Source organism: Accipiter gentilis, chromosome 7 (genome assembly GCF_929443795.1).
Source record: "Accipiter gentilis chromosome 7, bAccGen1.1, whole genome shotgun sequence".
Classification (NCBI taxonomy): Eukaryota; Metazoa; Chordata; class Aves; order Accipitriformes; family Accipitridae; genus Astur; species Astur gentilis.
The window spans coordinates 20,939,454-20,951,789 of NC_064886.1; the positions used below are offsets into that span (position 1 = coordinate 20,939,454).

General features: G+C 38.8%; 1 protein-coding gene across 6 annotated transcripts in view; it reads left to right on the forward strand.

Moving 5' to 3' along the window:
• Window positions 1-1,944: 1,944 nt before the first annotated feature.
• SFSWAP (splicing factor SWAP) overlaps window positions 1,945-12,336 on the forward strand; it is a 49,558-nt gene continuing 39,166 nt past the window's right edge. For 3 of the 6 annotated variants that reach the window (XM_049804954.1, XM_049804955.1, XM_049804959.1), the window contains exons 1-4: window positions 1,945-2,493; window positions 4,964-5,133; window positions 5,658-5,795; window positions 8,986-9,071. In XM_049804954.1, coding sequence (XP_049660911.1) covers window positions 2,234-2,493; window positions 4,964-5,133; window positions 5,658-5,795; window positions 8,986-9,071 — 654 coding nt within the window. In that variant the 5' untranslated portion in view covers window positions 1,945-2,233. Of the gene's footprint in view, window positions 5,134-5,657; window positions 5,796-8,985; window positions 9,072-12,336 lie in introns of all 6 variants that reach the window. The other 3 variants (XM_049804956.1, XM_049804957.1, XM_049804958.1) reach the window with 3 other exon arrangements.

Genomic DNA, 12,336 nt, shown 5'->3' on the forward strand with positions numbered 1-12,336 from the left:
AAATTAGTTTTTGAAGTCTTATCCCCTCCTGTTCTTAATAATTCAGTGGGAACATTATCAACACCTGGTGCTTTATTGTTCCTGGGTGTCCTGGTCGCCTCTTGGTTCTTCTACAAATGGCTCAGCTGGCTGGAAAATTGCTGTTTGTTTGCCTTTATCCATTTCACCATTAAAGAGATCATTAAAATACTACCCCCATCTTTCTGTAATTGCTTTGTAACCAAGATTTCCATCTTTGTCCTTTATTTGACTCATGCACAATTCACGTCCTTGTCTCAAATGCTGATATCCCAGTAAAATGGTCTAAAGTTATCTTATTACACTGCTGCTTCAACTGCACAGACCCATTTTTGTGCCATACTATATTTTTGCTGAATCATTTGCATTACCAGAAGACTTATGGAAGTCACAAAATCCATGCCACATATTGCTTTCTTATAGTCCCCATCAAAAATTCTTTATTTTTTTCTTGGATTTCTTTCCATTGTTTTCTCCTGCTCTTTTCTTTACTCCAAACATTTCCCAGCTGGTATAAAATTGTTGCACAATGTTAAAGCGTGTTCCCACCTGTCTCCTTGGTGTTCAAGGCTGTACTTTGTTTCTGAAAGGCGAGTGTTGCACATAGAACTTCTCCCTTCATTAAAACAACTCAGTCGTTATTTTTATAAAACAGTAAGATATGTCTGAAGCATCTACCTTTAGCAGATTTGTTCACCGATAGCTCTGAAGTATCAGATAATTACTGGTAACTTCCACATATTCATTGTGAAAGATACAGATATTAACTTGAGTAGATTTTTAACCATCTTTTCTAGCATATGGAATGGTAGGTGGAACTCTATATGCATCACAATTACCTTAAAGCAGCATTATAAGGTTCACTCAGATTTTGTAGTTTACTTTGACAGACACAGTGGAAATCCCATGTATTATTGTTTTCAATTTCATGACTCTGGGTGAATAAAGGAGTGTCCAAGGAAGTTTCTAGACTGCTCCTTCAGCAAGTTTACGTGGTAGGACATATTTCTAAATGCTGAGACAAGCTATCCACCTCTTTTCCAGTGCTCATGCACTGCTTTTCCTCACGCTGTTTCACATATTTCATTCCTTTGCATGCGATGATGCCAGAAAGTTGTTCACACAGGAAAACCCCAGCAGCTCTGCCTGTATTTACCGGCATCCAGACTCTCGCATAACAAAGGCTATGGATTAACTCCATTGTGAATTGCAAAACACGACATGCTTCCTTACAAAATTTTATTACAAAACATGCAAAACAACGCGTTTCCCCATGCTTCTCAAAGAGTGATGAAAATAATAATCCTGAGGTAAACAATACTGAAAGTTTCAGCCCAGATTGCCCAATTTTAGCAAAACCAGTCTAATTTATCAAATTTTTTTGGAAGAATCTTCCTCAGGGCCACAGCCTTTGCCCTTCCCGCCTTGGCTCCCCGGCCCACTCTGACCCTGCGCTTCCCAAGCGAAGAAGCCTGAGGCGAATCGCCGCTTTCTGCTACACCTTCCCACAACTCTCCTTGCGAGACACGTTCACTCTGCCCAGCCCCGTAACCCTCAGTCTCTCCGTTTCTTTGGCTTCGGCTCCGCCGCTGCCCAACTCGCCCACGACCTCCCCCGCCGCCGGTCCCCGGCCGGGGCTCCTCAGCAGGGCGACAGAGACACCGGGAGACACGGCTCCCTGCCCCGCTCGGAGCCTCCCCCACCGCCCTCGTTCTCTTTTTAAACTCTGTGTACGCCTTTCGGCTGAGATGCGCCACGAAACCGCCCAAACCCCCACCCCGCCGCGGCAGGTGGCGGGCAGCCCCCCCTCAGCCACGCCGAGCGCCTCACAGGGGCCGGGCCGCCCCGCCCCCTCGTTCGGTTCCGCACTTTCGTCACGCCCGCGGCGTCACAGCTCCCGCCTGGCAACCCGCCGTTGTCGCCAGACGCCGCGTCGCTCCGCCAGTGGCGCCGGGCCTCCCCTCGCCGCGCCGCGTTTGCCTTCGGTCTCCCGCTGGGGCTGCCAAAACCCACCGCGAATCTGCCTGCTGCCGGAAGCCAGCCTAGGCTCTGCTCTGCCAGCGGAAGCGGAAGGGTCGCCATTTTGTTTCGGGTGATGGCGACTGTGGTGCTCTGGAGCTGGGGAGTTTAGTGCGGGCCCGGCCTTCTGGGGGACTCGCTTCTCGGACAGTCGTTGTTACTGCGAGTTTCCTCCTCCTCGCTGCATCCCCTGGTGATGTACGGAGGGGTCGGAGGTTCTCGACGGACTGCAGAAGAAGCAGGCCCGCCGCCCCTAATGTTGTTGTCAGGCGGGGGAGCGGTCCCCGGGCCCCCCGGAGGAGGTGGAGGAGGAGGTGGAGGTGGGAATAGCCGTGTGGAGCTGCTGGTGTTCGGCTATGCCTGCAAGCTGTTTCGAGATGATGAGAAGGCTCAGTACCAGGAGCAGGGGCGACACCTTATTCCTTGGATGGGAGACCCCAAGATCATGATCGATAGGTCGGTGTAACACAACCCCCAGACTCTGCTGCGAGATCTCCTGTTATAGCCTCTTTCTGTTCCTCCCCTTATGCTGTGGGCAAGTGAGGGCGGGGGATGAACAAAAGGGCTCACTCTGGCAGACGTGCGGGGATCTTCTTCACTGGCAGAGTTGGAGGGCAGCTCGTCCTGGTAGAGTGCTTCGAGTGCTGCTTTTGTAACTCTGCAGGGCCGCCCCCCCCACCCCCCCGGCAGCGGGAACTTGGGGTTCCCCGCTCTGGCAGTGTTGGGAGGTCCCCCTCCTTCTGACAGGCAGTGTGCGTTGGGTCTTTCTGCTCCACTTGTTAAGGTAGGGTTTACAGGGTGGAGTGGAGAGTGGGAGCGATCTGTTCCTTTTCAGTGCAAACCACAAACATCATCTTTTCTCACTTGGAAACCAAGGGAGCCTTATTGCATTATTAGACACTTTATATGTTCTCTAAGCGAGAAGGGTGCAGTGTGAGGGGTGGAAAGGTATTTATCCACCTTAGGGGAAATGGGGCTTTCTTATTTCTTCTACGTAATCTGGCTGCAGGCTTTTGGTGGGATACCCCAAAAGCAATTCTTGGCCTAATTACTTTTTCCTTTGCCGTGATTCACTGTATTAGGCAGAATGGCATTGATTTTGGGTGCTTGCTTTTCAAATTTTATGGCAGGGGTGGCTTTTTTTGGTTGGTTTGCAGTAGGTACAGGTTCATGGCCAGAGAGAGTAACAGAAACCGTTTTAATGTTTCTTCTGGTCTCTTCAGCAGCACAGGGATTTAGAAATAAATTTCATTCAGAATGAATTTTCTGAATATTTTCATGGAGAGAGGGAAAGTGGGAGGTCAGGTTGGGTATATTTGAGTGGAGCACTAAAAGTACAGTTTAAGAGTTGTGGCTGACCTGAAAACCTCAGTGGGAAAGATGGAAAGATTTTGGTTTGAAAAGGATCACATGACATACTATAGATATTTGTTCCCTCAATTTCATCATTGCTTTGGTGCTATACATGATTTTTTTTGTTTTGATTTAACAACTGTATTTGGCTTGGAAAAATATCAGTAAGGGAAGGTCTTTCCATTTCCTTCTGTAAGACTGGAGAAAAAAGAAATGCCCTTGCACTGTTTTGGGGTTTATGCCATTAATGATTTTTATGATTGAAATTAAGTTGCTAAATTAGAATAAACACGAAGACACAAAAAAACAACCATAGATGTTTGTAGCTACGTTTAATTTCTTTCTTACTTGAGAATAGAAGTGTTATGATGCACACTTCTAACCCAGATCACTTTTGTGACGGATTTCATTAGTAGGTAGAGGCCATTTTTGTGGTCCTGTGCAACAGTAACCCAATTTACAGGCGTTACAGAAATTGTTGGGAGCAAAAACTAAGTATGTGCATGTATGTACATACAATACCGAAAAAATCTAAATATCATACATTTGTAAGTTAAGGTAGCTTGCAATTACTAATCTTATAAACTCCTTTGGAAGCTTAGATTCTTTTTATCTCCAGCAGCAGGAAGTCTTCATTTTCACCATTTTGAGAAAAGCACATTGCTATGAGAAGACACGGGTTGAAGTTTGCCTGTGGACAGAGCTTGATTAACCAGACCTACGTGTTTCATTAACTTTTTGCTATAAGAATATTTACTTTCTTTGTTTTTGGTCTAGCAAGTTGGCACAAGTCAAGAGTTGTGTGTGGGAAGACACCTCAGCGGAGTCGAGTTTACTGTCACTTTACTTTTCAATCAGTTTCTCTTACTGATGCCTAAACATTATCCCAATGCAGTGCTTTTCCTGCAAATAAAATTATTTCTGCTTAGAAGGGAACTGTACGTCATTGATCTTTGCCGTTTTTACGGTGAACCTCCTTAAATTGCATGTATATGTTACTGTTCCTATGTATGTGTGTCTCTCTATCACATAACCCAGAACTTATTTCCTCAGCCAAATGGCTAGGGGCCGAGCCTAGCCATGATTTTACCTCCAATGGACGCAAGTTTCTATGGTGAAGATATCTCCTGAGAGTTCGGGACTAGCAGAAAGAAGCGAGGAAATTTCGACCGTTTGGTTCTTACGGATAGGTATTTATGTATTCGGGTTTGTGTGAATGTAAGCTATTTGACTTTCCAGAAAAACGTATTTTGCAAGTGACATTGATTGGTTGGTTGAAGCACGTACGGTAAGAGCTGTTAAGGAAATGGATCCCACTTAAACTATTAAAGGATACCTTTGCCTTTAATTGTAATAATTTATTAGTTTCTTTGAGAGGAATTTAGACTATTAAACAAATTTTCGATAGTTGGTGACAAATGATTAGCAAAATTAAACGTAACTTCTAAAAGGAAATATGCTTTAACGTATAAGTTTGGTGTTTTTTTTTTCATTTTTAATGGGTAAGTATTTAAGTAGTCACATAAACCCAAGCCCTAAGTTTTTTGCATTGACCAGCTGTTTCGTCTTGCAGGTATGATGGGCGTGGTCACCTACATGACCTTTCTGAATATGATGCTGAGTATTCCACGTGGAACAGAGATTATCAGTTGTCTGAAGAGGAAGCTAGAATAGAAGCCCTCTGTGATGAAGAGAGGTATTTAGCCTTGCATACGGACTTGCTTGAGGAGGAGGCGAGGCAAGGTATTGCTCAAGGAAACTTCCTGAGTTTAGCACACGTTTAAATAAATAATTATGAAATTAAATTTACTCCTAATTTTATACTCTCTTTTTCTGATGTTATCTTGACAGTACCCAGTGGATTCGAAAAACGGGAATCGTTTGCGTATGTGAGAGGACCTCAGGATAGTTTAAATATAGATCCACACAGAAATTGCCCAGATTCTGAGGGCAGACTGGGATTTCAGACCCCCAAAAAACCAAAATAAACACATTCTGCTACATTTTTAGTGTTGAATAAATGAAATTCTGTGCTTTTATATGCATAATTTATATTAGAATGTTTTAACCCACAGCCTTTATCTCTTCAGGAAGATATAAATGGTCAGCATATGTACATGCTGTGTTTTTCTGTTCAGTTTTTAATGAAAGCTAAAATGATTAGGTAAAAACTTCTCATTTAAAAACTAAATTAAGAAATACTATTTTTTTTAAGAAATTAGCTTTTAAATATGTTCTAATAATTGCTAATTGCATTTTTGTTCAAGAGGAGGAATATAAAAGGCTGAGTGAAGCTTTGGCAGAGGATGGTACCTATAATGCAGTGGGATTCCGTTATGGCAGTGATTATTATGACCCTTCAGAACCCACTGAGGAGGAGGAGCATCAGCCTGCAAAACAAAGAGGTAAGGGGTAAAAATAGCAAGGGTTAATTGAGAGGAAGAACATAGAACTTCTGTGTCTCTCACTTGCAGTTGAAGGTTGAAAATGTGTGTTTCATTATAACACAAGTAAAAAATCTCAAAGCATTTTAGCAAAGTCTTTATGGAACTGCATTACTGAGTTTTTGCAGGCTTCACTCCTGATGTGCTTAAATGTTTTCCTTCTGTGGCACAGTCAACACTACAGTAGTCAGGATAGGAAATCTGATTCTGCTGTCTTGTAGATTCTTATTCAGAAAAAATTAGTAATTCATCACATGGCTGTCTGTTAACACTATGTTTCTTGGTCAAGAAGGAAAAGCTAATTACAAATATAGACAGAACAGTAATTAATGAGAATATATGGGGTTTAAGTTTAGATTTTGTCAACTTAATTATTATAGATGAGTCTGTCTTCAACATAGTATGCCCCTCTCTATCTTAAAAAATGCAGAATTTAGGTTCTCGTGTTCCCATCTTTAATTATGATAACTTTGCATTTTTAACATGAAGTCTTAAGGAAGCTTTCAAGTGTTATTGAATTATGTTTAATAAAGTTAGGATTATTAACAATTGGGTTGTTTAACTACATACTGGTGGGTTACCGTGATACGAGATGTGCTTTTTTTACCAAGGTCTGTGCTACAATGCAGGATCATTTTAGGTGCTAAAGCTTTAGTGTTTTTCAGGACATGGTTTAGTGTAGTGGGCATGGTGGTGTTGGGTTGACAGTTGATAATCTTAAACATTTTTTCCAACCTAAATGATTCTATGTTTTTTGCTGCTGTGTGTGACAGGTTGTTTCAGGGCAGTGTCCATGCTGCTTGCATTCTACCAAAGGTTTCTCCTGTACTCTTCAGTACTGATGGTGAATTGCGTTGTCTTTTCTGGGGTTTATTTCATTTGTTTTATTCCCATTTGTCTGCTAGATTCCATAACCAAATAGTTTCTAAGTTCTCTTTACATACAGTTTTTGAGTGTTTCTTGTCATAGGGGTGTTTTTCATGTTGTGTGGATCTGGGATAGGGATAAGCCTACTGAAAAGTTGGAAGTGATAGAGGAAAACATGTTTGTAGTTTGGTTCTCCTATCTTTTTCTACTGCATAAAGCTTAAAAGGGTGAATGATCTCTCTCTGTTGGTTGCTAAAAAGGGAATCTGCTGAACTTTATATGGTATGTGTATTGTAGGAGGCATTTATAAAACTGCATGAAAATGTGCTATAATGTTACAGAATCTACCTTTGATTAAGTGTATAAGGAATCAATAAAAAAACCCAGTTTCATTTGGTAAGAGAGCTGTTGTGAGTTCAAGTTGTGTCTGGGTTGCTCCACTTTATTTTTCTTTCCTAGAATGATACCTAGAATAATGTATTTCAGCCTTAATGAAGTCATATTTTTTTAGGAATAATGCTAAAATGTGATGACTTTGTCATGGGCAAAGAGAGATATAACTACCCAGTCTTCCAACAAGTTAATATTTAGTTAATTAATATTTGTTGCATCATGGAAGCGTCATGCTAAGCTATTACAAAATCTTGCAGCGTAATATGAGAATTCTCAGTGCTGCTGATGATAAGTAGAGGTCCTCATAGTGGGTCATTGGAACATTGTCTCAGTTGTGAGCTTTCTTACCAAACTCTTTATCTTCTAGAAAATTTTTAGTAATGATGGATAACAAAGGGGCATTTTCTAGTAACACTTGATAGTACTTGTGGAAAAAGTACTTGGGGCAGAAGTGAGATAGAAACATCGGTATTATGTTTTGCTGTAGTTGAGCTATACAGACTTATAATAGATTGCTATATGGTAACAATTTCCAATAATACAGGACTATAAATTCTTAACATTCCTTTTTTATAAATCATAGTAGAGTAAAATCCAGTATTGGAAGATGCAGGTAACAGTAATGTGAATTACAGGATGGAGTTCTGTGAACAATTCAAGTGTTAGCTGGAGCTGCTGCCAAAAGAAACAGTCCTATTCTGCTTTGTCTGCTGCTTCTTCCTCCTTTTCCTTGATGCTAAAATTTCTGTGTGCCTTTGTGGAGTTAAAGTATTTGAGTTCATGTAAAAAAAAAAAAAAACCACCCGCCTGACAGCAACGTAAAAGTTAACTCTCTTTCTTGCATTGGTAAGAGCTTGTATGCAGTAATTGCTATGACATCTCACGCATGATTAGGCTGTTCTGCTGTCTGTGTCCATAGTTCCCATAGTCAGGTTTTCATGCAGTTTGTGCTAATTTATTAGGATAAAACTGGAATACGTTTTCTCGTAAAGCTGGTAGAATAGATAATACTAAAAGTTACTTTAGAAAGTAAACTTTCCACTTCAATTATAAAAATTTGTAAAGCAAAACATTTTCAGAGGAACATTTCTGGTATACCAAATAACAGAATGTAATACAAATTGGCCTTTATAAAAGAATAACTATTTTAGATGAGTAGTTATGTGATGAATCCGCTAAATATTTGGATATGTTAAACTTGATATAAAAAGAACCATACCAACTTTAGACTGAACTCACAGATGAATGGCAACACTTATTTTAATCAATTATTAAGGCAACTACAGGTTTATCTCTGTAGGTGATGACAGTGGATTTAGCCTCCCTATTGCATTCCCGTACAACTTTCATTAGGGTTAGGAAGCTTACAAAACTTTTGTTTTGTTTGCATAGGCTGAAATGGTTGATTAACAGGGAACTGAATTCAGATAGACCAGATGTATGGGTCTTAACAGCTTTAAGGTATTGGATATCTGTAATATTTTAATCATTGTTAGGAAAGGATTCACTCAGTGCATTGCAAATGGTTCCTCTTAATTTTGAATGGGTTTTCTTGTAAAAACAACAAGTCATATTCATGAAAATGAATGTTTTCTGTTTGATTTGACACTTGTCTTCAGCGCTGTAGTCAGGGCTAAGTTTTGTAGGGTTTTGCTCTTCCTAATACCTCTGTTAAGACATAATTTATGCAATCTTAAATAAACTACACATAATACCTGGGAGAGGAAACATATTTAAATGTCTTCAGTGCAAATGCTGGTTATAGTTTCATTTGATAAATTCCTTGATTGCACATCCTTTTAGATGTACTTTATTTCAATAATTTTTTGTTAACATTTGGGTACTTTGACATGTTTTGTCCTATAGTATTTTATTCTGTCATTTCTTGTAGAAGCAGCTCAAACAGAAAATGTAGAAGAAAATGAAGAACCTTTTGTTGCCCCTCCGGGACTGAATGTACCTTCTGATGTGGAACTGGTATGTGTGTACATTTAACGCAACCTACATTTCTGTCAATTTTCAAGGAGTTTATGGTGCTTTACTGACTTTTTTTTTTTCCATTAACTTTAGTGTGGTACATTTTAAATTATTCCAGAATAGTAGCTTAATTTCAAATGTTCTTTCTTGAGTTCTGTCATCTCTCTTGAATCTTTTTCACACTGAAATTATTGCAGTGCTTATGCTAAGTGCCTTTACTATCACTTGTGATATTATTTTAAATAATGCAGAAAAAAGGCAGTTCTTGGAATGGATACTTACTGAGGTGTCAAGGTTGGCATTCCAAATGTAAAGGACCATTAAACCAAAAGATTGCTTCTGTTCAAGATTTTTTTTCTGGATTCTTTTTAATTGAGTCCCAATCTGAAGGGGGTAGGAAGTGATCAAATATAAAGGCTGTGTTTAAGACTAGCCTATTCAAGGAGAAAAGCAATAGTTTATTTCTAGCAAATTCTGAAATAACTTCAAATCATTAGCATATAGAAGCTCTTTCCTTCATGTGGTGTTACCAGGATTTGCTACATAGTAAACTGTAAACTTAATTGCAACTTCTCTGTTTTTCCTGAAGGGAGCTGAAGGGTTGCCTACTTGAGTACAGTTGTAACCATGAGGATTTTCAATTTATTTCAAGTTTCATAAAGGATACTAGGAAGTCAGATAATATTCTTTCTCCTATACTGTGGTCATGACAGTGTTAATTTATATTTGGGCTATCTTTTCAACTTGATAAGCTTGGCCAGTAAAGATTCATAGCACTCTGTTAGAATAACTAACAGTGAACACAGGGTATTTGTGTAAGAATGTTTCTCTACTTCATTAGCTTTTAATTGAAAATTTTTATTGTGTTCTGGTTTTTGTATGAAATAGCAGCTATTTAAGAAATGTAATATGCAACTTTACTTGTTCTAATTTTACTTCCTCTACTTTTCTTTACAATCTTATAATACATTTTGTTAGTGAAGTGCTTACAAACCTACTTCTGAGCTCAGGGGATATTTTTTATATGTTATTGCCTTTAAATTGTGAGTTATACTTTAGTCTTAGAATAAGATAGTTGAGTTGTCAGAGAGAAGCTGCTTATTTAGCATTTGGATACTGTTTCCAAAAACTAACTGCTGGTGAAAGATGTTTGCTGTTTTAGATATTTGCTTTGCTTGAATTTTGTTCTGAAACTTAAGATGTATTTTACATGTAAGTTGCAGAATGCAGTGTCGAGCTTACTGAATTAATTTCTCAGTCAGCTGTTGAACTCTAGTATATTCAAATGAACAGAAAGCAAATGTGGGCATATTTGGTTTTAATTTTTAAAAACCCCCAAATGTCTAGACAGCAACTCTGAAAACAATGTATATTTGTCCTTGGATTGGGAATTGTGAGAATCTTTTTTTGTAAGCGTTGAGTAGTTGTTGTTGTTGTTTTTGTTGTTCTAGTCAAGTCATTCAGTTTTACCACTGAATATATTTATTCTGTATTTTTTAGTTCAGTTGCTGTGAAGGATAGAAGCCTGGTGGATTACTGGTGGGGTTTTACAGGCATGTTTAAAAAATACTTCTCACTCTACCCTGCTCCCATTTTAAAAAAAGAGAGAGAGAAATACATCATAAATTCCATTGCCATTATGTTAATCCACAAGTGATTGGAAAAGGTGTATAGATACATAGCTGATTTGTGGAAATGACAGAGTGGTGTTCTCAGTCTCCCCTGAGTTTACTGCTTATTAACATTCAAGTTAAAAGACATGGCACTTGTTGATGGTCATGGTGGGGGGAGAACTTTTGTAAACCTTGAATCATTTTGGGGAGGTAACTATAGTGCTTGGAAGTAACATAAAATTTGAGATTCAGCTAGCTGACTTGGAGACTGTTCACAATCTGCAAGGTGCAGTTCAATAAAGACATATAAAATAGTTCCTGTAATACAGAGCAATCCAAAGTGCAAATGTTAAATGAAGTAGTTAGGCAGCACTACTGCAAAAAAATATCCAGAGGCTGTAGTGAGCTGTTGAATGTTGAGTGTGTGGCAAATCCAACTGCAGCAGTAATGTCATTCTGGAACTTAAAATAGAAGAGTTGTGTCAAGGATGCAGGAGGTCTTCCACTGCTGAAAACTGTTGAGGTCAGGGTTATGGGCAAAGATGACTGTTCTTGACCATTGCATTTTAAGAAGTGCCTGACTGCTGCGGAAGTGGGCCGTAAGAGGAAATTACCAGTTAAACTTATGAGGAAAGATTGAAAATTGCTTTGTTTTTTCCAGATGAGAATATTGAGGGGCAACATAAGACTTAAAATTATTTTCCAGGCTTACTGAAGATTGGAGGATAGTTGCTTAACTTGCAGTAAGGGAAACTCACTCATGAAAACCTTTTAATTGCAATACTAATTAAAGAATGGAACAGAATATCTTGACTAGATGATAGCACTTATGTCATTGGAGTATTTTTCAGAACTTTTTTTCTCTACTCTGGCAAGTACTCTTACTTTCAGAAGTTTTAGCAGTTCTCAGTTTAGAAGTTTAGTGGTTTTATTAAATGTAATAGCAAACTATGATATCTGCATCTCTGCCATTGAATGTTTTTCACTTTGTAAAGTTTCTAAAGTTTTGTAGATCAGTGGTGTTAGTAATCTTAGAAGTCAATTAAAAGTATATTAATATTCATAGTGCCTGTTTTTCTGTGCTTATAGTGCTATTAGTTTGAAATTCAAGACCAGATAGTAATTTCAGATGCAAATCAGCAAGGAAGCTCAAAAAAGATTTGTAACTTTGTTTATGAATCTTTTGGCCTTAAGTGTATTTTGTATTTCTGCCCAAGAACTGCAGAAATAGAGAAACTTAATGTATGATTAAATAGTGAAAATGGCAATGCACAAACTCTTATCAGTTTGTTGAGAACTTCATTGCCTGTAATTAAAATAATCTTTGGTAGTGTTTCAGAGGGACAAGTAAACTTGAAACTCATTGTTTTCCATATTGAACATGTTGTTCTATTAAAGAAACCAATCAGCTGAAAATAATTTCTAAAAATGTGCTGTTTGATCACAGTCAGACTTTTTTTCCTAAACAGAGCACTGTCTCATGTGCTTCCAATCTTCCGAAAAAGATTTTGAGGTTTGCAACATACTTCTGTATCTAGACCAATAAAAATGCAAAGCTGAAACGAGTCATTAATGTGACGCTTCAATCTTTATAGCACACAGAGTATGTGTTTCTACAGTTTATCGAGCACAAGACAAAGCAGAGCTATCTG